This window comes from Balaenoptera physalus (assembly GCF_965194825.1).
Source record: "Balaenoptera physalus genome assembly, chromosome: 10".
NCBI classification, from domain to species: domain Eukaryota; kingdom Metazoa; phylum Chordata; class Mammalia; order Artiodactyla; family Balaenopteridae; genus Balaenoptera; species Balaenoptera physalus.
In genome coordinates, this window is record NC_138889.1 from 66,525,951 (window position 1) to 66,551,663 (window position 25,713).

The 25,713-nt window shown below is 47.9% G+C and overlaps 1 protein-coding gene across 9 annotated transcripts in view; it reads right to left on the bottom strand.

Annotated features, from left to right (window-relative positions):
• The window catches only part of TRIM66 (tripartite motif containing 66), a 101,801-nt gene that overhangs the window by 38,155 nt on the left and 37,933 nt on the right, over positions 1–25,713 (bottom strand). For all 9 annotated transcript variants that reach the window (XR_014268198.1, XM_082478062.1, XM_082478059.1 and 6 more), the window contains 15 exons: positions 25,531–25,645; positions 24,843–24,989; positions 22,540–22,657; positions 20,238–21,121; positions 18,420–18,581; positions 6,175–6,696; positions 5,822–6,014; positions 4,310–4,370; positions 3,683–3,857; positions 3,079–3,368; positions 2,484–2,610; positions 2,126–2,200; positions 1,579–1,731; positions 947–1,165; positions 161–214 (listed from right to left, as the gene is read on the bottom strand). Coding sequence is in view for 8 of the 9 variants with exons in the window: in XM_082478062.1 (XP_082334188.1) it covers positions 161–214; positions 947–1,165; positions 1,579–1,731; positions 2,126–2,200; positions 2,484–2,610; positions 3,079–3,368; positions 3,683–3,857; positions 4,310–4,370; positions 5,822–6,014; positions 6,175–6,696; positions 18,420–18,581; positions 20,238–21,121; positions 22,540–22,657; positions 24,843–24,989; positions 25,531–25,645 (3,295 nt within the window). In the remaining variant the exon portion in view is untranslated. The remainder of the gene's footprint in view (positions 1–160; positions 215–946; positions 1,166–1,578; positions 1,732–2,125; positions 2,201–2,483; positions 2,611–3,078; positions 3,369–3,682; positions 3,858–4,309; positions 4,371–5,821; positions 6,015–6,174; positions 6,697–18,419; positions 18,582–20,237; positions 21,122–22,539; positions 22,658–24,842; positions 24,990–25,530; positions 25,646–25,713) is intronic.

Consider the following 25,713-nt stretch of genomic DNA (forward strand, 5'->3'; position numbering starts at 1 on the left):
AATGCTGTAAGATGCAAACGGCAAAGAAGGGCACTATGAGCTCAACAAGACTTGTCTCACATCCACAATCCAAAGAGAATGAGCTGAAAGGTGGGGAGGAGTGGTCAACAGGATGGGGCACCAGCCGCCAGAGCACTTGGTCTCCTTCCAGCCCTCACACCTGGGAGATGCTGTTGGCCAGGCGGAACGACACTCTTTTTGCTCTTTCATTCTCCTGAAAGAAGAAAAAAATATTTGGAATCAGAATGGCCCAGTGTAGGGTTTATCAATGTGAAAAGGCCAACTGTCCAGACTGGGATTCCCCAGAGCCAAAGTGTTTTATTCTACCCCAGGAATGCAACAGCAAAACGCACTGAAGCCACTGAACACTGTGTGCCAAGTGCTGCAAACAACCGGGGATGGCTAGTCAGACCCTGGCACACAGTGGGCAGGCAATACATTTCAGCGGAATTAAATAGCACTGAATTGATGTTTCAGGTCTGCACAGGTGAGACCAAAGGTCAGATTAGATGTCTTTCCTGCAAGCAAAACCTCTCCTTCCTTCTCTACACCAAGGGGCTGAAAAGACTCTCCCTTTCTGCCAAACCCAAGTTGAGATCAGGCACTGAGACCAGGTCCTTCTCTTCTTATGGGCGTCACAGTGTGGAGTAACCAGCACTGAGCTGGGAGTCAGGAGGCCTGGTCCTGCTGCTAATTTTCTGGGTGGCCCTGGGCAGGTACACCCATGTCTCAGGGCTCTGAGCCTCAGTGGTCCTTGGAGCTGATGAGCCCTGCACTGCCTTGCCTTTGTCTTAGGCTAAGGGGTTGCAAGTGAGGGCTCATTGTCACCACTCTCTTGTGCCACCTGAGCAGCTTCACTTCCGGTTACTCTGTACATGCTGCGTGGGTGCCCCCTGCCAGCCCGATCACCCACCCACCTGCCTGCCAGCTGGCAGCACCTCCTTACCATATGTCGCCGCCGCCTCTTGGGTTGGATGCCCTCCTGCATGTAGTGGGGCCATGGAAAGCCCTGGGGAGTGGAATTCCCACGCTCACTAGACTCCTCCTCAGAGTCTGAGTCCTCCTGCCTTGGCTGAGCAAACCGTTTCTCCGGGTAGATCTCCTTCAACCAGCCCTCAAAGAACACCTCCAGGCAGCGGCCTGCCTCTGCAACCTCGGAGTCGGGCTGAAGCGGGAGGAGAGCAGTGAGGGTCTGGCCCCCTTCCACCAGCCCATCTCTTCCAGGCCCCTCAAGAGCTATACAGAGAGCGCAAAGCCTGGCTGGGTCTCCTGGATGTCTGGAACTTTACATTTTCTCCTCAGGGCCCAGGATAACCAGTTTAGTATCAGCTCTTAAAGCAGACGTGACCCTGACAGTTACCCACAGATGGCCAGTCTCTAGCAGCCCCCATATTCCTCCTGAGTCCATGCTGAGGCCCAAATGTGGGAAAGAGCTTATAAACATTCACTACGGTAGGCCCCAGGAGGCCTGCTCCCAGTTCCTCATGGCAGCCCAGGCCCAAACCAGACACTTCTGCCCAGCCATGACAGTCTTGGGGTCACTGGAAATAGGGGAGAGGGAAAACAGGGAAGACATACATAATTGAACTTAGCACAGTTCCAGAACATGAGGCGGACGTCTGATACCACCTCCTCTGGGGTGGTGTAGTGAGCTGGGTCCTTCTTTTGCAGCTTCCTCCGGATGATCGACAGGTCCATGGGTCTCTTGATAATCTGGTAGTAATGCCGGGCCTTGTGGGAGGAGAGAAGAGGAAGCAAATAGGAAGAGAGAAGTAGAGGAAAGAGCGAAGGATAAGAAGGAAGGAGAGAGAGAGAATGAGTTGGAATGGAAATAGTAGAACATAAGACAAAGGCAGCAAGAAGAAACGTGTGGAGGGAAAAGACAAAGAGAAAGGGAAAAGGAGGAGTGGTTTACATGTCAAGTCAGGTCTGACACAGCAGCAGCTGTTGGCTGGGGGACTGTAGTGGCCATGGCCCCCGGGTCCCCTACGCCATGCACAAATTACTCCTGCTTCCAGTGGCCATGCTCTGAGCCCACCCTGGGCACCGCCACGATCTGCTCCAGGCCCAGGGCGCTCTGAGCAGAAAGTCCAGTAGCCGGCAGAAGCGGTGAGGCTTTCCTTACCAGCGGGCTGACAGGCTCGTGGAAGGGCAGGCTGAGGCTGTTGCAGCACAAGGACAGTACCAGCTTCTCACACTTCTGCAGAAAGCAGAGTTGGCAACCGTGTTACTTTGTTCTGGCCCCACCTCAGTAAGGACTAACGATAGTGACCCTGATGGCTCTGTCCCACAGGGTATGAGTCACTATACTAAGGCACAGTTCAGCCGCCCAGGCCAGAGGGAAACAGCTGGCAGAAGAAAAATCATAGTCAACCCCCATAGGCATAGCCCAAAAGAGAGGGATCCAGAGAGGCCTCTCACCCCCTCAGAAAAGACTCAGCCCCCATGGGCACAGGCAGGCTGCCCCAGAGACCCCTCCCTACCTTCTGGTCACACGCGCTCAGGCCAGGAGGCGCCCGCACTCCAGGCTGGTCATAGCGGGCATTCTCGCAGTCGTACTCCATCTCAGGCTGGGTCAGGCTGCGGCACAAGGTACACACCCAATCCCCCCTGCAGAGACAAGTGAGGCCCAGTTAGCCCTCAGCACATTGCCCAGAGCCCCCTCCCTTGTCCCACTACCCCAAGACAAGCTTGGGGGGTGGTGACATGAGAAACTGAGTCCCTAGCCCTGCCCTGCCCTGTAGAGAATGGCTTCCTAGCCACAAGCTTGAAAGAAATTTAGTAACTCAGGATTTAGTGAATCCAGAAAACTAGGGGTTAGCAAGGGTCTGGGAGAGGGGTATAGTGACAAATCTGGACAGGAGGAAGCTGGGAACAGAGGAGGAAGGGAAGCATCCACCTGTCTGTGTGCAGAAGACACACAGCTATAGCGCCACGAAGTCACAGACCTGTAATTCATGCAGGCCCAGAGAGGGCAGGAAGTCCACCTGAGGGAGCTCTGTGGGCCTGGCCTGGAATAATCTCCCTTGGAAGATCACCATGCTATCCTGGCCAGGGCCTGGGGTTGGCATGACTCACCCTGGGAAGCTGAGCAAGGCTGGCAAGTGGCAGGAAAGGTGGTACACTTTGGGGCAGCGGTCACAGCACAGCAACTCTCCCCCGTTGAGGCACACAGCACAGAAATCCTCATTCTCTATCGGTACTGGGGGCCCCTTCTTGGCTCCAGGGGTTCGAGGAATGAGCCTGTGTTCTTCAGGAGATGCACTCTCCACTTCTGGTGGCCGCTGCCCAGCCAGAGATGTGACAGTGACCTTTCTTCCCCCCAGGTTTGGGGCCTGGATGGCATCAGACAGGTGGTTCTGGCTGACCTTGGGGAAGAAGTGAGTCTGAGTAGTCAGAGCACGGCACCAAGTGGTGGAGGGAGGGAGAGGAAAGATGACAAGCCCTGGGCACTGACTTACTCCAGGACGCCAAGACAGCCAAGCCCCAGGAACACTAGGACAGCTCACTCCTAGTGCGCATCTCACAGACTACTTGTAGCAGGGTACAAGGTCTGGCCAAGCTACAGCCCCATTCAGAGACTCAGAACAACGCCAGAGCCAGAATTCTCCCAGTAGCAGAGAGGAAAGAGAGGCTCCTAGGCTGGGCCAAGGTTCAAGGAGAAGGCAGAGAAAAGTGGTACCTTAATGGACATGCTGGAGGACTCAGCACCACATTCAATGATCAGCAGGAAGCTCCCATCCTGCTCATTCTTCTGTGGCTTCAGCTTGAACACAGGCATCTCTCCTGAGGAGGCAGCACAGATCTTGAGCCGCTCCAGTCGCACATAGGGAATCTTGGGCTCACTACTGAAGGGTCTAGGGCAAGAATGACATCACTGGGTCTCGGTGGGAGCCTCCTCTGGCCCCAACCTCTAAGTCAGGCTCATCCATGATCCCACAACTGAATTGCTGCTCAAGATCTCCTCAGTCCAACCCTCTACAGGCCCCTATTCCACCCTGCTACCAGCTCTGCCTGGCCAGGTCCTGCCAGCCTCTGGGAGCCCTTTGATCAGAGAAAGGGGGGTCCCTGAAGAGGCAGGACGGCGCACAGACTGCATGCCTCACGGTGCAGGAGCCAGGACATCCTCCCACAACCATCCCAGATGCCCAACCACACACCCGACTCCAGGGTCTGGGGGTTGAAGAAGACAGTTGCAGGCAAACTTCTGCTTCTAGTTAAGTCATCAAGGATGCTCACTTCCTGTGCCAACCTCCCAGGACATGAGGTTGGAGGGTGAGAGAGGGAGGGTGGGCCCAGCGTCTGTTACCTGATGCTCTGGTTCCCTTTTGTACCCAGGCCTAGGGTTCCTTGTTCAAAATTCTCACACTCTAAGGCAAAAGACAAACAAATACACTTATGATAACACACCCTGTCACCCACACCTTCTACTCATATCTGCTACTCATACTTTGGCCACACACCTGTCACACCATTGTTACCAACATTGTAAGCACTCATAGTGGTGACAATCCTACCATATCTCCCCCTCCTGAGGGGGGAAGAAGGCCACTTTCTTTTAAAAAGATAAACAAAGGTAACACTCAGAGGCTGCCTGGGGGTGAGGGTTTGGTCAGGTGCCAAGGGTCCAGCTTCTCACCCTCAAAATGAGCTCAGAAATCACTTGTTCCCCATACATGCACTGGTGTCACCTGCTCTTAGGAGTCATTCTGTCCAACCCCTGCCTTTTCAGCCAAGTGCTGGGATTTCAGCACAGCCTGAGAATCCAGCTCACCCTCCAGGGGCAAGAGGCTCCCAGGAACCCTCCCCTGAGAAGTGCAGTCTGTGCAGATGGGCAGGGAGCAGTGTGGGGAAAGAGGAGGACACTAGCATTTACTGAGCGCCCACTCAGCACCAGACACTGTCCTGAGCACTTTCTATGGGCAAGCAGGGTTCAAAAATTTAATTGCTTAAAATTCGGGGTTACATTATTGTGTAGTTAAGAAGAACCAGTGTGAGGAAAAAAAGAGAAAGATTGTTTCATTTTCATCTATTAAATATGTAGGAAATAGACTGATCATTACACACTAAACATTTATGAATCATACACTGAAATGAGAAGGCCCCCAGTGCTCACTAGGCAGTTGCTAACTTCCCAACTCCCTCACTTTCTCCAGAAGGAAGGAGCCTTAGCCTAGCCACATTTGAGAAAGGGTGTGGGTAGCTGAGAAGAGAATCAGAGCCAACCTCCACCAGTCCAAATTCCCTTTACTATGAGGCACAAATCTACATTAATGCCAGGTGCAAGGCAAATTCTTGTTACTACAGAGTAAGTCATCAAGTGATTTCACTGTAGTTATTTGTCCCAATAGACTATGAAGTAGCTATGATTAGCCCCATTTACAGAGAAAGAAACTAACTCAGAAAGGTTAGGTATCTTGCCCAGGTTCAAACATAAAGAGATAGAGCAGGTCTGCTAACTTAGATCTATCACACTCCGAAGTCAGACATGCTCTTTCCCCTAAAATATTTTGCCAAGGCTAGCCCTTCTGGGATGTGCTCTTCCTGTTTCCCCCTACCTATAACCCAGACCCCCGAAATTTTGCATGGGGAATTTTACAAGGAGGCTAATTTCTGGCCATGCCTGGATCAGTCATGGCCACAGTGAGGGAAACAGAACAGGAATCAGTAAGTCAGTTCTGGGGGGAGAAGTGAATTTAGCCCGAGAGAAACACTGCTCCCTCAGGCTCAGAGCAGCTCTGCTGACCTCTTTCTCACGGCAGTGCTGAGCCCATCTGCTCAAGTGTGTGGTCAGCACGAAAGGCAGGCTGCTGAGTCTCACCTTCTGGGCTCTGGTACTGCTGCAGGGCCACGGATTTGTTGACCACTGGGACCAGTGCAGGTTTTTTCACAGAGAGGTTAATTGGCTCCTCCAGTTCTGAGGGGATAGCCAAATCCTTGGAAGTGTCTGGACCAGGGGCTGTGGGGCCTTGTCCCAGAGAGTCAGTGAAGCGGGTAGAATCCTCATTTTCCATCTTTCAAAAGTGAAAGGCCAACAAGAATCAAAGAAATCAGACGTTTTTCCTGTCGGTGGTCACAGAGCTGTTAAGCTAAGGCCAGAATAAGGCCTTCAGGGGCTACCCTTTTGCCCAGCGACGAGCAGAGGAAGTTGAATGGCATTTCCCCAAGACCTACCTTACACAGGGCATTCCCCAGGGAGGGGTCAGCCCCATCCCCAGGGCACAGGCTCCCTGAAGTTCGGCCAGAGCCAGGACTGCAGCTGGATCCGGTTTCCGACTGCATGTTAGAAGCCGGAGACATGCTCTGCAGAGGACAAGCTGCCAGGCTTGGTACAGTGTGGGTGGGACCAGACATCAGGTTGGGCCCAGTCTGAGAGTGATCACTTGCCAGGCTTGTGATGGCCTGGGAGGGATCACTCGTCAGGCTGGGCATGGAGTGGGGTGTGCCACGCACAAGGCTGGGCATGGTCGGCAGGTGACTGGCTGTCAGGCTGGGCATAGCCTGGTTCTGACCGCCCACCAGGCTGGACACGGTTGGTGGGGGGCCACTCAGCAGGCTTGGTACCACCTGGGGTGGGGCAGCTGTCAGGCTGCTCGCACTCTGGATCTGTGGCTCTAAGGTCCTCGCCAGCCTGGTAGACGACAGTTCCATCTCCAGTGTGTTGGAAAAGCCCATGACGCTCACAGAAGTGGAGTGCTGCAGGAGCAAAGACAGGGGACAGTCAGGCTGTTAGCTAGGAATGGTGGGAGGGAGAGGACAGATGCAGCCCACAAGAGTTCCATGCTCAGATTTCACTCTGCCTCAGAGTCTGGTAGCTGCAGGGAACTCAGACAGCACATGAAGTCCTATTTCCATTCCCTTACACCAAGGAGGCTGGCGGGCTATGACACAGAGAGGCAGGCACGGCTGAGGATATTGGTGTGCATGCATGTGTGCATGTGTGTATGTGTGTGTGAGAGGGAGAGAGAGACAGACTGACAGATGAAGAGAGGGAGAGAGAGAGGGACAGCCTACCACCTGACCTGAGGGTGGTACACACTCACACACACACACACACACACACAATCAGCCACATCCCTCACCCCCTTTCCAGTACCTAAGCAAAGGGTCAGACTGTAGGACTACCCTCCCACTTCACATTCCCCTCTGACTACAGCACTAGTGGCCTCTCTTCCCTTCTGGGGGTCCTACAGGATAGTTTCTGCTACATAAAAATGGGAGGAAGTTCAGAAGGCTCAAACCCTGATCTGCTGCAGACATTCTCTGAGATAATGCCAAGGCTTGGGGAGCCCCAGTCAGTCCTGGGTAACCTGGGTCAAACTCCAGAGCCTTCTCACAGCCTTGTTCAGATCAACTCCAGCACCACCAGCATCAGATTGAAGACTTTGATCAAGAGATGTGAAGGTCTTTTCTAGCCCTGCTATACCTGCCAAAGACATTCTAATCCAGGGGCAGAGAACATCAGAGCAGTTAAATCTTAATATGGACAATCTAGACAATCATTGGATGAGGCAATAATATTCCAACCCCCATAATTCCTTTCTCATTTCTAACTGCTTGGTGACCTAGGCAGAAGAGACTTAAAAGCTTGATAAAAAGAAGTTAAAGACATAGATACTGCACTGAATCCATTTCAGTTTTTCAGGTTGGAGAAAGAGATTTGATGGAAGGGAGACGGTGGGAAGACTGGTTCTAAATGCAACCTTCAGGAATTTATAAGTTTGATATCCTTGCCTTTTTTTAAGACAAAAGATATAATAAGTTGACATCTTCTGAAAATCGAAGGGGAAACAAGGAGTAAATATCTCTAAGTTTCCAATATCAGTGTCATAAACCTGTCATTCTTTTTCCCATGAATAAGACATTCAGATTTCCACAGGAAAAGAAATACTTCAAATACCCTCTCAGGTTTCCATATTAAGTTAGTAAAGCTAATTAACAGTGAAGAAAAGACTCCTCACCTCAGTGAATGTCACCCTAGTCACCCAGTTCTTCCAGCTGAATCCCAGGAGGAAGACATCAGTGGAGCATCCTTCCTCCCTCACCCAAGCTGATACCAGACCTCATCAATTCCACCCCTTAAACATCTCTCAGATATTCCCACTATTCCTCTCTGCTGCTGGTGTCCTAGCCTGGGTTACACATTCATATTTTCCCAGACTACAGTAGTGGTTTCCTCAGTGGAGAGTTTCAAAACACAAATCTGACCACATCAGTCCTCTGCATAAAACTGTACTGTGCTCCACTGAGAAAATGCTCAACAAGGCTCCTAAGGCCTTGATGCCCTCTTCCCTGTCCTGCTTTGCAGCCACAGTCCATACAACAGCTCTCTCCTCATTCTCTGAACTCCACCACTCAGACAATTTTTCAGTTCCTGAAACATGCCAACCTCTCTCTTCAGACAGACTGCTTCTTCTGCATGGAACATTCTCCTAGCCCTGCCCCTGTTCCACTTACCTTCTGAATTCAGCTCACCTGTGAATTTTCGCTCTAACCCAGACCAGCTCCCCCCTTTTATGTTCTCATAACTCCTGGACCTTATTCTCATAGCACAATCTGTGATACCATTTGGTTAATATCTATTTCTCCTACTAAACTGTAAACTCCATTAGAGTGTGGATTTTGTCTGTTTTGCTTATCCACTGTATTTCTAGACGCAAGAGCAGTGCTTGGCTGAATAAATGAATTAATGAGCTATTCACAATTTTTTTAAAACAACAACAATGCATGACTGTTTATTCCACAAATTGTAAGCCAAATGAATAGCAGCTTAGTTCTACTAACAACTAAGTCTATGAGTTTCTCTAAAATAATGCCTATTTTTTTAAAATTAATTAATTAATTAATTAATTTTTGGCTGCGTTGGGTCTTCGTCGCTGGTCGTGGGCTTTCTCTTGTTGCGGCGAGTGGGGGCTACTCTTCGTTGCGGTGCACGGGCTTCTCATTGCGGTGGCTTCTCTTGTTGCAGAGCACGGGCTCTAGGCACGTGGGCTTCAGTAGTTGTGGCGCACGGGCTCTAGAACACAGGCTCAGTAGTTGTAGCGCACAGGGTCAGCTGCTCCGCGGCATGTGTGGTCCTCCGGGACCAGGGCTGGACCCTGTGTCCCCTGCATTGGCAGGCGGACTCCCAACCACTGCGCCACCAGGGAAGTACCTGCCTATTTTTATATAGCTAAAATTTATTGAGAATTTATTATACACAGGCAATTTGCTAAGTGTTTTACATATATTTCCTCACTTAATTCTCACAGCAAACATTAAAAGGTTGTGAAGGTTAAAAGAAATAATCCACGTAAACATTTAGAGCAATGTCTGGCAGTAGGTACTCAATAAATCCCAGCTGCTGTTGCTGCTATTATTGTTATTGTTATTTTTGTCGTAGCCCTAATTTTACACCTGAGAAAAAATGAAGCTCAGAAAGGCATCTGAAGTTTTTTATGTTATTGAAAACATAATTTTATAAGTCTCCATTTCTCTTTGTTTGTGTTCATGAACTTGCATCCAGGGACCTTATTAAAGTCACTTTGGGATTTTCTGTGCATACAAATCATGTTGCCTATGACTACTGAGTTTTATTTCTCCCTTTGCTTACATTTGTTTTTCTTGCCTTACTCCACTAGCTAAGACCTCCAGTATGAGGTTGAATAGAAGTAGTGACAGTAGCCATCCTACTCTCATTCCTAATCTCAGGGGGATCCTTTCACTATTCACCACTAAGTATGATATTTGACATAGGATTTTTATAGATTTAGAATCCAGATCTCTGGCACCAAAGCCACACTCTTCATTCTGGCCTGCTTGCCTCTGCCCTTCTCTGTGCTCACCCCCTTTCCTGATCTCTCCCACATTCTGTTCTTCCATCTCTTTGTCCTTCCTTCACCTGCTCTTTGTCTCTCTTGACCTTTTCTCTCTTCTTCTCCTCTCTTTTTCTTTCTTCTCTTTTTCTTCTCCCTCCAACACTTTTCCCTTATTATTTGTTTAACTGCTTTAGTAAAGCTTATATTTTCTATTCTTAATTTTCAGTTTTAAAAGTAGATGAGCTAAATAACCTTTATTTCTCCAAAGAAAAGTTTGCTTTTTATATGTTTCTTGGTATTTCAATGGTCTTCAATAAAAAGCCTTCAATTTGCTGTATAGTCTAAATCCCAAGATAAAAAAGGTGAGGAAAAAGAGCAATGGGAGGGAATGCTCAAACCAAATGGGATAAAGTAGGCATAGAGCCCAGCTTAAGGGACCGAGGCCAGAGGCCAAGGGCTATCTCAAACATGCCCTGGCCTGCATCCCTTGGCGTCCTCTTGTTGTCCTGGTAATGCACTAACATAGCTCTCTAATATTCTGTATTTCCTTATCTTTGGATAAGAATAACCAAAGATAATTGCATTCCCTTTTGTAATATATGACTGTCTAATCCTTTGAGCTGGACTCTTTCACCCTTTCCCTATTTTACATGTATATTTAATGCAGTCATCTCATGTACATAGATGACTCTCAGTGAGGTCCTTGGTGCCAAGCATTAAGCGCACCAAAATCCCTCTGGGACCATTCTGGGTAATAATGGTCATGTGCTGTATGTCACAAGATATGCACAAGATTAAATCCCCAAACACAAAACTTTCCAGATTAGGGGTAGAGATCACATTTGTATGATACCGACTCCCCTTTCCTGATCACTTATTGCACATCATGAAATGTGAGTTAGTATAATGATGGAAGAGAGGGCATGCAGACTGAGCCATGGAAGAATGTGGAAACTCTGTTGCAGCTTATTCTGAGCTGGGCCTGCTGGACCTGCTCCCACAACACCTAGCAGACAGCATGAGGTCGGTAACATGTCCTAAGATACTGAAGAGTAGACTGGTCTCTTTCCTGTCCATATCTACAGCCAACCTCAAGGAGGCCAAGGCTATCAGTAAGTGGTGCAAAGGTCTGGTAACAGTAACAAGAACCTGGGAAACATCTATAGGGAAATTCTGAGAAGGGACTCAGAGAGAGTACTATGAGGAAGCTGGCCCCAGTCCCATATCTATAGGCTATGCAAATACAGTGGCATTTCTGGAACCTATTATGCTGTGTGTTAGTTATTTTTGATACTTCATCTGGCTCTCTGGAGTGAAGAGCTACAAAATACTAAAACAAAAGGTCCTTATTTCACGTACAGGAAGAAAGAGAGGAGTTGAGACCCTCCATTCTACCCTGCTACAAGGTGAGTAGGGGCAAGGGGAGGGCCAACTTTCAGGGCCAGGAAAGCAGGCTGAGTCTCTAGGGCCTGGAAGGAAGGAAAGGTCTTCTTTAGAACATACTAGGGTTGGAGAAGGACTTGGGAATGTGACCAAGTTGTCTGACAGTTGGTGCCTCACACACAGGAGGAGCTCGTATGTCAATGGAGATGACGCCACCTGCCCTCTCCAACACCCAGGATTGTTCAGAGGTCAAATGAGAGAAGGTGAAAGGGTATGGCCAGCTGGAAAGTCTGTATAGGGCAATCACTGACACCGCCAAGCTTAACTGGCACCTTGACTTCATCTTCACATATAAAACCTTCAGATTTCATGAGGGAAAATAAGTATTTTGAGGTTTCCAAGTAAAAATAAACTATTTTCTAGTTCAGGGAGGAAGAAAAGTCAAAAATGCAAAAAACATACTCTGGTAATCAGCTCAGGTCATCTTTGACGTATGAAGGGAGCTCCCTCTTACCTCCGTGACCTAGTGTCTCCTTACTTGCCCCTAATTTTCTCTCCTCCCAAATTGTATGTCCCTGTGCCTTTGTTCTCCTTGTCTCTTATCTCTTTATCTCTGTCTCTTTATCTGTTTGCCACCTGCCTGACCTGTGACCTGTCTGAATTGTATGACCTTCAACCTCTTCTCCTAGTCACCTATGTAGTCCTTTACCCATCTAATCCTGTTGATCTGTGCTCTGTTACCTGCTGCCTTTCCTCTCCCCATTCTCACCACCCAGATCTTTTGCTGTAGTTCAATGTGCCTATATTGCCATTCTAGTGATTGCCACAAGATGTTGTCAAAATTCAGAGAAAACATTGTTCTTTCATTTTAACAGGAAGGGAAACTGAGACACAGAGTGATTACCCAAATTTTCCAAGCTTATAAAGGAATCCAAGACTGGGCCCAGCCTTAGAAATCTGCTGGCTGGTCTTGGTTTTGTGCCATTAGGTAGAAAGCTAGTGCCCTAGTATGATGTGATTAAGAAGTCAATAAACAGACACTTGGTGCACATACCCTGAGTTTAATACAAATTTCAGGTTGTTACAGCAAGATAATATTGCTGGGGATAAAGTAGCACAGATAGGGTGGTGTTCCACAGAAGTCAATTTTCCAGATATCTGAAACATACCTCTTTCGATAACAAAATGCAGTTAGCTTTAAAATATTATTTTGAAGGGGAGTATTTCTAAAATGCTTTGCACACTACCCTGTCTTACTAAACAGAGCACATGATGCCTAACGAGACCATTTCTTTGTGATGTAAAAGAACTTTGATGGGGGCTTCCCTGGTGGCGCAGTGGTTGAGAATCTGCCTGCCAATGCAGGGGACACGGGTTCGAGCCCTGGTCTGGGAAGATCCCACATGCCGCGGAGCAACTGGGCCCGTGAGCCACAATTACTGAGCCTGCGCGTCTGGAGCCTGTGCTCCGCAACAAGAGAGGCCACAATAGTGAGAGGCCCGTGCACCGTGATGAAGAGTGGTCCCCACTTGCCACAACTAGAGAAAGCCCTTGCACAGAAACGAAGACCCAACGTAGCCATAAGTAAATAAATAAATAAATAAATTTAAAAAAAGAAAACAGCAGGTACAAAAAAAAAAAAAAAAGAACTTCGATGAAACTCTATTGCTGGGGTGTTCTGTAGTTCATTGGTGCTTTAGGGAACTTCTAGGAATGTAGGGCTTATTAGCTTGTCCTTTCAGTGAATGACTTCACATCGTGGCACATTTCCAGGTGAAGTTTCTTGTCTTCTCCCCTGTTGTTAGCTGCCATTATAGAAGTCCTGACTTCCTGCTTTTACTCTGCTTACTGCTATAATATAGGAAAACTAAAAATTTCCAAAGAAAACCATATAACTAAGCTTGCTAGATCAAGAATGCTGACTAGATCAGGCTTATAGTCTCATATAGAATATAATGAGTGAGGTTTGTGACATCTGTTCTTGCTGCTGCTCTGAAGCCTTGCCTGCTCACTTCTGCTTTCAGGTTTTTGTTCTAGAAGTTAAACTTGTCAAAAACTCATCACCATGTAAATGTACAGTAGAAGAAGAGACCAATGTGCCATGTTTTGGAAACATACTGAAGGCCTTCACCCTGGCTGAAGGAAACAGATAAGGAGACAAGGATGGAGGTAAATAGATTTGTGAATTAAATCCTTGGGATATTTGAGAATTTCAACAGCTTCAGATTAAGTAGACTGGTTTAACAGCAGCAGATCTTGACACAGGTGAATCAGATAGCTGAGGGGAGAACTAACTTTTCTTGCAAGTGGTTTCACAAGTTGATTTTTAATAGGAAAGTTGCTCTTGCTGATGGTGAGTGCCCCTCCAGCTCAACAAAAAACTCTTGTATGAAGTAAGGCTATTGCTATAGATGTAACTATGTTGATATCTGTTAACTGACCAAAGTCAAATGGGAAAACAATCATGGCTGGTGAAGAGAGAAGAAATGAAGACTGCCCAGTGCCCTGATGATACAAGAAGATGGAAAAAGCAAAGAGGATCCCAGAGTCTGAGGTGGAAGGAAGAGGAAAAGAATAAGTGGATTCCAGTAAATCTGAAGTGAAAGCCAGAATGAGTAGAATCCTCAAAACCCAAATTTTGGAGACTAGGAAAAATTAGGCCAGAGGTATTTTTCCCAGTCTGGGTTAAGGAAATTTAAGGCCTAGGAACAAGAACCTGTTTTCACATGAACCAGGAGACCTAGACAAAGATCTTGGGTTTGGTCTGTGAATAAAATCAGGTTAGAATGAAGGAGACAGGCTTCCTAGAGAGTACAAAATTCAGGGAGCCAGACCTGGGGAGTGTTAGCTCTGTAGGACAGAGCACATCTCTGTACAGTTCTGCACATGCTAACTGGGACACAGGCTATGCCCTAAGAAAGCCTCACCAAGCCCTGGGAACATTCTGAGAAAAGCTGCTGTCAGTGGCAGACTATGAGGAAAAGACGGTTGCTAAGGTTGAGAACCCATGACCTGGTCCGTAGCAGTGTATTTAGAGACTGTGAAGGCGGGATGCCTAGTATTCACTTATGTCAAGGTTTGGAATATGTATTTAAGCAAATCACTTTCCATCTCTGGGCTTTAATTTCCTCCTCTAGAGGTTAATGTAAATCTCACTGAGTTTTAAGAATTAAATCAAGAGCTCAGGCATCAAAATGCTTTGATAATGGCATAAACGCTATTCATCTGAGTCATTATCCTTGACTCTTCTGCATCACTCTTAATAATCGGGACCACAGGAGTGCCTACTACTTCTGTATCATTTGCTGAAAATACATCGAAGGCTCCTCTCAAGCCATGAGCAGCATCTTGGTGGCCTCAAAGTCCTTTGTTGAAGATCTGGGGCCCCATTATGAGCAGAAAAGAGGTCCCTCTTGCAAGTGAACTGGGGTTCAGATAGGGCTCTCTGTGATGTGTACAGCCTTGACTCCATGATTGTTTTGAGGAAAGGAATGTGTGTGTTTTTCAGCAGTTGACTAGTTAAGAAGTATGAAATGAAGCCATCGAAATGGCTTCCAGTTTCACTTGGGATTTAAAGGGGTTCTGTTCCAGAGTTGTCTTTCTTCATCATCTTTCTTCAGAGTGGCTGAACCAAGATTAGGAAGCTTAGGCAACAGCTAGTGCCAAACAAATGTCCAAGTTCATACAAAAACATCCTGCTGGAGGCAGCGAAGGTGGTGGGATAAAATGCTCCCGAGACTGCAGAGCTCAAGCCGCTAGAAAACCCATTCTAGAACTTTCACTTCTCATTTTCAGCAGCAATCTGTTTTCACCATCAGCTTATTTAGTACCAGCTCCTAGGTACTTGTGCACAGCTGCTCAGCTGTAACAAAAGTCCTCCATGTGGTGACACAAAGCAGCTCCGAGCATGAATAGGTCCCTGTGGAACACACAGAGCAGTGCCTGGAGCCGCAGGTTCCTCTCGTCTGTGGCCTCAGATAGACTTCTGACGTCCCCTGGCACTCACAGGCCAGTACAGGCTGAGGAGTGGGCTGGGAGCTAAATGCCTTTACCAGGTAAAGATAGCCAAGACCAAACCAGCCTGGGTCCTAAGACCTCTCCCCAGCAAGGCCTCAGGCTACTTCAGAGAGTATAAAGATAGGAAAATCCAGCAGGTGAGAGGCCACGTGGAGTCCTACTTCTCCCACTGCAGTGCACAGAGAGAGGCAATTTAACCTAATCATTGAACACAGGGCTGAGGCAGGAACCTGTGCTCTGGTCCTAACACTGCCAATAGTTGGCTGTGTAACTCTTAGGTGATCACTGAACCTTTCTGTGTCTCAGTTTCCACATCTTTCAAAGGGGAGTAAGAAAGTGGCTTCCTCATAGTATTGCTAGGATAAACAAAGAGATAAAATGGAATAATCCATGTAAAAACCTATGAAAAAAGTAGAAAATGCTATACAAAGTATTATCAATCAATGATAAGATGCTCAAAATGTTGTTTGGTAACCTTGACCTTCATACCCCCACCCTGCCCGATCCCAGATTCAAGGCAATGAATTCCCTCAAAAAGAAAGCCCTTTTTCTTATTTCAGGAGCTTTGTGTATAAGCAGTACCTCTCTCAGTCAAGACCCAAAGGTTCCTCTGGGCCAGGATAGCAACCTTGAGGTTCCTTTTTCTGGGAGTCCAAGCCACAAAGAAGCCTACAAAACATCTGAAAAATGTCAGGCCACTTGCCCCTCCACACCTCTGCATGAACCCAGGTTAACGGCCAGGGGCAGCTCAGAATGAGAAGTTAGAGCTCTTAGGATCTTCATTAACCCCACTGCCGCCCTGCAGCCACACAGGAGGGCAGCATCCCCTCTCCTCACTGCTCAGAGCGCCCTGTGGGCCACCCACACAGACAGCACAGACTCCATGCTTGCATGTGGCTCACCTCCTTTCCTCTGTACTGGGTGGAGGAGCAGAACTGAGACTCATTAAATAGGCAGAAGCATTTTCAGCATGGCTCCCACTACCAGTTGAGCGCTGGCAATGCCCATGCTTCCTACTGACCTCTAAAGCTAGCTGCCTTCCATTCATCCTATAATGTAACTTCCACAGGAGAACACCAACAATTCAAAACTTAACTTTTTCCTCCCCCGCAAATATGCTTTTCTTCCCATGCTCCCATCTCAGGTGAATGGCAACTCAGTGAGCTAAGACACACCTTGGACTGTCTTTCCCTCACTTCCCATTGCCAATCAGACTCCAAGTCCAAAAGCTCCTGTGATCTGATCTCTTGAAGTCCTTGCTGCTTCTTCATTCCCATCATTACCTGATTTCATTCAACTTCTCCTATTTCTCCTCTGTACTATTTTGGTCTCTCTTACTACAACTAAAGTGACCTTTCTAAAATTTAATTCAAACCATGTCCCTCCTTACTAGAAATCCTTCATTCACGCCTCACAACCCCCAAGACTGAATCCCAACTCCAGAGCATAATTTACAAGGCCTTCCAACCACTCTGGTTTCAATCACTCCCATTCCCCAGTACATCTCATGTTCCTACTGAGCCAAATCATCTGAAACCCCCTAAGTACCCCAGGCTTTCTCTCACTTCTGGACCTTCCTACTTGCCATTCCCTTTGACTATTTATTCTAGCCTTTCCCCCATCCCTCCTTCACCAGCCTAACTTCTCCTCCTTCAAATCTCAGCTTAAAACCATGTCCTCTAGGAAGTCTGTGAACAGTTCCTTCTCCCAGAGTTAGGCGCTCCTTCTATACACCCCAATGACTATCACAGCACTTTATCATACTTTACTGTTGTTGCTTGTTTAACTATCTCTCCCACTAGAATATAAGCTCCAGTGTGGGACTCTTATTCACCAATGTGTGTCCGACACCTAGAAAAACATTTGGCATATAATAGGAGGTTAACATATATTTTTTAAACATTGAGTGAACACATAAATGGGTGGATAGATGGATGGCTGGATGGATAGGTATCTATCCCAGGTGTAAGAATGTAAACCACTACGAGCCACAAAGGACCAATTTACAGCATCTCTGTGGCCTCTAGGCCAGACAATTTTCAAAAGGATAGGGCAGGAAGGGCATAGACAAAAAGCCATTAGTACCAGAGGCCTGCCCAGACTTCAAGGGATTTCCAAGTTAACATTTCATTTTTGCCATCTCTTACTTTTTAAAATTCTCTTCTCAAGTATCACTGAGTTAGACTGATCTAAGACATATATGGCAATGGTGCTGCTGGGAGAAACATGATGAAGGGTAGGTACACAGAACAACTAGTGGAACTGGAGTTGTATAGCCTAAGGGATGCTGCAGGACCGAGGGTGCAGGCTGGAAGGATACAGAATAGCTGACTGAGCTTCAGGTACAGGGCTGAGTGGAAGTACCAGGAAGGTTGAGGGGACTAGACCAGAAAAGGCAATTGGATAAGTGGAACAGGGCCAAGGAACACATGGAGGGCTGATGGGAAGGCATGGCACAGCACTGAGGTTCCAGCTAGGAGGATGACCAGGGTAGGGATGAAGGGCAGGGGTGAGAGTAGGACAGCTGAGGAGTCGTGGGATTCTGGGTTATTGCCATGAACGCTTCCACCAGCAGGTAAGTAGATGGACAGGAAGGGCTCCAATAGCTTGTCTCCAAGAGATCCCAGTGCCCCTAGATGCTCAGCTACCTCTGCAGGATATCCCTGTAGAGCACTCACCCAATAAATTCCATTAATCCAAATTCTAAGGCCAACAAACTTTGGATTGTGGGACCACATAAAACATTTTCCCCATTTTCATTCATTGCAGAAAGGAGAAAGTTCAGGCTTTGGACTCTCATTTTAAATAAACCTTAGCCCTCTTATGTACTAGCTGTAGGACCCTGGATCTCAGTTTCCTTAGCTATAAAATTGGGGTGCCCACCTCACAGTACTGTTGGGAAGGTTAAGTGAAATCACCCTGTGAAGCACCATGCACAGTTCTAGGTACAGAGTGAGAGTTCAGTAAGTTGGCTTTCTTTCCCTTTCTCCTTCCTCTCTAAATGAAGCTCAGTTGCTCCCATTTTTAGTGTATGTGGGTGGAAATGGGGTAGAGGAGGACCTTGCAGACTCATTAGGACAGAAGGCATGAGTCAGGGCTGTGCAACATCCAGGGATGGAACAGGGACACTCCTCCCCCCACCCAATCATCCTCATCCAGGTCCCTGGGGTCTTGACTGGCAGTGGGTCCCGTATGGTCAGCGATAGCAGGCTCCGTTAGTACCTTTCTCACCACATTCGGAGAGGAGTGCTGGATGGCGCTGTCCAGTGGAGGAACACTGTGAGGAGTTTCTTCCCCAGATGCCTGGGGCAAGTTAGCAGCAGTATTCTTGTCAAGAGGGAGAATTGGCTTTGGGCCTTCAGATGCTGGGGACTCATCTGTAGCCTGGAGAAGAAAATAAGAACTTGGGTGGGTTTTACCGCAAAGAGTAGCAGCAGCAGCAAAGGCTAATGCCCACCCTGCACTGCCCATTGTTACCACCTACACATTGTGAACTGCTTGAAATTTTTTTAGAAAGAAAGTTAGTCTTATCTAAATTCTTCCTAATATCACAATCTTAGGATAGAACACAAACCAAGAATTATGAGCTAACTCTGTCATAGTCACCTTAGCAATCATAACAGTTTTGACTTATATTTAAAGAGTTTATGGTCCTCTATAAACCCTAGACCCTTCTCTGCCATCATAAGGATTATTCCCTATCCCCTCAAAGGAACTGAGCCTCAGAGGAAGACATTTGAAGCATGATCTGAAGCTGTCAGTGCTGAAGCATAAATGTGAGGCCTTGTATTTTGTAATAAAGTAAAAGTCTGTAGAGCTGCTTTGAAGATATAAATGTGGTTACATGTTTAAAGGAGACACCACTATGAAAAAAGTGAGAGGGGAGGAGGAAGGGGCTGGAACAGGAAGCTCTGGGAACAAAGAAAAGCAAGAGTTAGGGATGAAGATGTGGAGTGCTGCAAAAATCCCAGAGACACAAACTGCACCTCTTCAACTGTCTTTTAGCTGAGAAAAGAGAGGAGCAGCCTTCATAATCCCCCTAGGGAGAGAACAAGGCCTCCTCTGTGGCATTTCAGTCAGCAGGCCTGGATCCAAGTCTTGGCTCTACCACTCAACGATTTATGATCTCTAGGCAAACTGCTTGCCCTCTCTGACCTCCACTTCTGCACCTAGAAAAACAGATGGTAATGCCTACATAACATTGTTTTTTTTTTATTTTTTTTTTTATTTTTATTTATTTATGGCTGTGTTGGGTCGTCGTTTCTGTGCGAGGGCTTTCTCTAGTTGTGGCAAGCGGAGGCCACTCTTCATCGCGGTGCGCGGGCCTCTCACTATTGCGGCCTCTCTTGTTGCGGAGCACAGGCTCCAGACGCGCAGGCTCAGTAGTTGCGGCTCACGGGCCTAGTTGCTCCGCGGCATGTGGGATCTTCCCAGACCAGGGCTCGAACCCGTGTCCCCTGCATTGGCAGGCAGATTCTCAACCACTGCGCCACCAGGGAAGCCCCATAACATTGTTGATAGGACAAATGACATAGTGTATATAAAACATTCCTAGCTTAGTAGGCTTGGAATAAACTCTAAGTCTCTATCTGTTCAGTGTTATGAAGTTGCTGCCCACTAGCATGTAGGGCACATCCTCACTGCCCTTCCCCCCGTCTGGGATACACAAGTTACAGCAAGGCAAGTGAGGTTACAAAGGTAAGAGACAGCCTCCCTTCTGCCCTGGCACTAGCTAGAATCCAGCACAGCTCAGGAAGTTCCATTCATGGACAAGGTCCCTAGTGTCACCCAGGAGGACAGGACTAAGCCAGGCCACTGGACAGTATCAAGCCCAGATCTATGTTGGGGCTAAGTACTCTGTTCTCTGGAGCTTTCCGGAGATGGGAGGTGGAGCCCGGCGCAGTCTTGAATTGTGAGGGCTGAGTTCAAGGCCACCCTAAAATGAAGAAACTGTGCTGTTGTGCCACCCTGTGATTGGGAGGCTGTGTTTCCTGCACTGTCCTAGGGAGAATATGTGTTCCAGGCCACCCTGAGGCTCACCTGCACTGTGTCCTCCTGGCTCTGGGACTGGACGGGCGCCGGCTGCCTCACAATGTAGTTGATCTGCCCCACGATGGTTTGCTGAAGATGCTGAGGCGATTTGGTCTGACTCAGCTGCAGGCTGGGCTGTTGAGCCTGAAGGAGAAGCTCCAGGTCCTTCTGCATTTCCTCCAGCTCAAACTTGTGGTGCATTATGTCCACATTCTGGGAACAGGCAGGCCCAGGAGGGCTCTCGTGCTGACTAGAAGCCAGATGCTGGGATGGAGGGAGAGGTGGGGGTGGCTGCTGCTGGGGCGGAGCGGGCGGCGGCGGCGGCTGCTGCTGGAAGTGGCTGAGCTTCAGCTTCTGGTGGTGGCCCAACTGCACCTGGACAGAGGGTGTCTGAAAGGCGGGCGGGGCGTGGGCTCCTTGCTGAACATCCTGCGGGGGGACGATGCACACGGGCTGGGAAGTCAGCTGCTGCCCCAGCCGCTGGGATGTGCTCTCTTGCTCTGCAGGGGGCTGGGTTTCCAGCCAGGGTTGAAGTAGCTTTGGTGGATGAGGACGGCAGGGCAGTTCTTTTTCCCTGGGCAGCAGCGGGGAGCACTGCAGTGACCTCAGCTGTTGGGGCACCATCTCAGAGGGCTGCCTAAAGCTGTGGGCTGGGTGTATGCTGGGTGGCGGGACCTGGCCTTTGAGGGAGGGCGAGACTGGGGAGCAATGGGAGCAGCACACAGATGAGGAACACAGTGCTGGAGACTGGAACCTGTGTGAGGGACGGCTGAGAGTCTCCTGCTGAGCCCCTGGGGACTGGTGGCTTTGATAGAAAGATGACGGTCCCTGTAAGCTTCCATAAGCAGGAGTATCTGCCGGGGACAGCTGTCCACCCTCAGTAGTTATACAGCCTAAAAATTCAGAATAGAGAGTGTTTCCAAAGGTAATCTGCAGCTGTTCCCCCTCTACTACCTCCCACTCCTGGGACCGAAGGATAGCATTCAAAAAAACTTGTACCAGACGCAGAGATTAAGAAATTCAACCCCTGATCCCCAAGACTCAGTCTAGAATGCTTCCAGCAATAGGACCTATATAGACCTGCTTTTGGGGCCTGGGACACTTAGAAATTAGCTCAGCTTTTACCAGATGCTTAGTCCTGACTCTGTTTGTATCCCACTAGAGAAACCATGGGCTCCCTCAAAGAGCACCTACTTCTTTTTTAACAGAATAGCCCAAGAGAGACTCAGACCAAAAAATATCAACACTGGGGGAGAAGAAGGAGTGTGCTGGAAAGTGGCAAAGGAGATTCATCCCCAGGACAAATGAGCAAGTCTTCAAATATGGTTCTGGGGAACTGTGTGTTGGGCCAGTAGGATGGAAGAGAGTGGGGAAGCTCTAACACCAGGGTCAATGCCAGGCGCCAGTGCTGCTGACTGAGGCCCCTGGGCCCTCATGCATGAATAGATGATATCTATTGCTGTTTCAGGCTAACGGCTCCTTCAGCTCATCTGAGGCTTATTTAGGGGAAGACCAATTGTCTTGAGGGCAGGAGGTGTGTTTTATTCACCTTTGGTCACTTGGTGGCCAGGGTGGGGCCTGACTCAGAGCAGGTGCTCACCAAAGGTCTGTTGAATTAAATCAAAATGGTAAGGGAAGCAAAAAATAAACCTAAATATATCATTTATCACTCTGTTAAGTTCAAAACACTTTCACTGAGAATAACAGCCCAGATGAAGGTAGCAGTTGGCCATTAGTTTAACAAACCTACCATTAGGTTGTCAACACAGGTACAACTTCAAGTTGTCTACATTCTGCCTAAAGACTGAATACCAGCAAGTTATTGCAGCAGGGAAGAAAAATGCACAAGGTCATGAATTATCTGCTTATATCTCAACTCCAAAGGACACGTGTGACATTGTCTGTCTGTCTCCTCTCTGTGTCACTGAAATATCTCTGTTTGTGCCCACACACACGTGCACTGCCATACAGCATTCTGGAGAGTAGGGCCACTGTCTTGTCTCCTCTTCTAGCAATGAAAACAAGGGAACAGGGACATTCATGCAGAATAGGAAGCTCAGATTTCAACTGGTCCTGTTACAAAAGTCCGGTATTGCCATTGCTATTTAAGCTACCAACTGTCCCCAACCACACCCCAACCCTACCCTCATCACCCCCAGAAAAAGGTTTGCTGAATGACTCCATGACCACTGGCAGTCTCAGGGAATGCTTTCTCTTGGGCATATGCTGATCTACCCAGTAAGCTAAGCAGATGGTCTATATGTGTTCTTAGCAATCATGCACAGGCCCACAGAGTAGGCCCTGGGCTCACCAAGGGAAGCCAGCTGCTTGGTCCAGAAGTTAGGCTCCCAAGTGAATCTGATACTCCAAGGGGAACCAGGGTCTGTGTTACAGTTGGTCTCCAGCAATCGCTGCATCTGAAACACAATCTGACAGCAGCACCAAAGGTCATTTCTTTGGGCATCTTGTGCCTGAATGACAACACCCTCTCCCTCACTCTCTGGACAGGTTGAAGGGCCAAAGCCATGGCTGTTTAGCCTGTGGTCCTCCCCCATATGCTTGCTTATTTCCTTACACCTTAGTATCTTCACATTCCTCTGCTTTCCCCCAACCCTACTGATCCCCTTCTTCTTACTGAGGCTTATGGAAAGCCTACATTCTTCTCTCTTCCAGGCCTCAAATGATTCTAATTCTCCCTCAGAATATCACTTGCCTGGCAGCCTCTCAAGAGTGTTCCTTTCATTCTACCATAATCTCACATGAAAAGCCAATGGGGGCAGACATTCTCTGAGTTCCCCATAGCTGTCCTTCCATCCACTTGTAAAACTCCATTACATCCTAGTCAACTGCCCTCTTCCTCCCTCATCCCTTTCATCTATCTCCTACCACCAACTCTCCCATTTATCTAGGACTTTGGCAAGTATCCAACTACCCTGCCAACATCTAGTTAACCAATGTCCTAATCAACATCTTGGCCTCTTACTTCCTTGATCTCTTTAATGTAAATCATCTTCACCTCTCTTTTCAGTTCAGTCACCATATCTAGACCATTTTCATCATCTAGAACCATTCTACCGATGAGACCTTAAACTCCAACAACCTACCCCCTGATCATAACCAGCTCTCACTCTTTCTGAGCATGCTCTTCAGCCTCACTGAACTCCCCAAGCCCTGCTCCCGCAGTCCATAGGGCCGTCCCAGCATCCCATCATTTTCAGTAACAATGTCACTAGTGCCCTAGTTCCCTTCCCATCCCCAGTGTCTGCCCTTGGGTCAATCCAGCCATCCCAAAGCCATGTTATCGGGGGTCGCTACACTGATCGTTCCCCTCAGGGGTACCCTTCAGTCCTTCTTCTTGTCACTTCCTATCTTGTCAGCTTCCTCTTCCATGGTCCTTAATGACTATCTAAAATTTTTACTTCTCTCTTCAATGTCATTTACCCAATGCCTAACCCTCTCATTATCACCTCCTACTTCACAGAGGGTGAAAAAAACCATAAAAGACAAATTCCCTCAAACTTGTATCCCTCCTATCTCCAAACTTAACTACATTATATTGACACCTTCCTGTCCTCCCATCTCAGAGAAAAGGAGTGCCTCTTGTTTAAGGTCAACAAGTTCACTCTAGATCCCACTTCTTTCTGCCCTTCCAGTATGCTTCCTCTACCACACATCTCTTCTACCTTCAACCACTTCTCCCAAATAAACATGTGCAAATGTCTTCCTTACTTTAAAAAAGTATCCCAACCCTGTCTCCTTCTCAAGCTTCTTATTTCCCTTCTTTTCACTTCTGTCTCTACTTCCTCACCTCCCATCCTCAGCTTCCTCATTCTAGCTTTTGACCCTTCTACTTTGCGGGAATGTCTTTCAGAAGATTACCAGGGACCTCCTGATTCCCAGATCTCAAGGCTTCGCTTCACTACTCATGACCTTTCACCTATGTAGCAATGATAACACTGATTACTTAAAATTTGAAACTCTGTTAATTTCTGTGCACCACACTCTCCTATTTCTCCTCTCACTTCTGATGCTTGCTTTTCATCTCTTTCACTCATCTTCTTCCTGTATGTGAAAATGACGGCATTTCCCTGGGCTCCAGATTTGTTCTTCTCTTCTTCCTTCACACACTCTTCCAATATCACTGATATCCCAGTGACTCCCACATCTCTCTCTCTCTCTAACCCTGACTCTTCTTCTGACTTCCGGACCCATCTATCAAAACAGATTTGGGACAGCTCCCTTTAGATGCCCTATAGGCACCTTCGCTTCAACATATCCAAATATAAACCCCATCAACATCCTTCAAAATTCTTGCTTCTTTTCCTGGGGATCACCACCCTCCCAAGCCCAACACTTCAATGTCATCCTCAACTCCTCCTTTCCTCTTAGGCCCCATTTAAACCCAATAACTTCCTATGGAATGTTCAGTACACTGCTAGTATTAATGCCTGGATCCATGACCTAAGACAGAACTACAGAACTTCCCAGCTGAGTTGCTTGGAGGAAGGCAGGTCTATTCCAGCACCTGGGTCCTTTGCACTGTGGGGTTTGGTCAAAGATGGTTTTCACTTACTAACCCAAAGCCAGTGATTGAGGAGTGGGAGTTCTTCTTACCAGCTCTTTGCTGAAAAGGAAAGGGATGCTGGTTTTGCTGCAGACAGCCCAATTAATGAAATTCTGCACATGCTCAAACTGACGGTTGAGAACCATGATGCTCTGTAACTGCTGCTCCAGCTTCCGCTTCCTTTCGTTAGTAATGCCCTGGTTACGAAGAGAGAAGACAGAGTCCCTGATCCTGTTCTTGGACTGCAGGCCACATGCCTGGGAAGTCTGGTGGTCTGTGTGTATCAGTGTAAACACAGATGGAATCAGATGACACTGCACCCCTGAGAGGAGGACATGGGCTGCTGAGGGATGGAGGGAGGGAGGGAGGGTAGGTAGATTTTATACTACAAACATGGAATGGCTAATAAATGAATGAGGAAATGAATGAATGTCTGCATCTCTTGGGCATAGCTTGTTTCATGTCTCTTTCAACACTATAACCCTGCATAGTAGTCCAGGAAGGCAGTTGCCTTACTGCCACAGCATTAATGGGAGTTGGATCTGATTCTCTAGCCCTTAATGAGCCAACTTCCCAAAATTAGACTGGACATTTTAGGATACAGGGAGCAGCAGAGAGCTATGGAAACCACACATCTGAATTGTAGCCCAGGCACCTCTGAGCCCTGAGACAAGGTTGCTATGTGCCTGGTTTCTGCCCCAGGGAGAGAACAGAACCCATCCATCTGCTCACATATACCTCCAGCTCCTCTAGAAGCCCATTGGCCTGTTTGTTCAGCTCGTTCATCAGAACCATCTTGGCCATTTTGATCTGGTTTTCCACCTTCCTGTGCTGATGCTTCACTTCAAAAATCCTGCAAACAACAGGATGAGACAGAGCATGGTGAGCCCTTCCCCCCAGGCCTATGAGGGCCTACAGAGA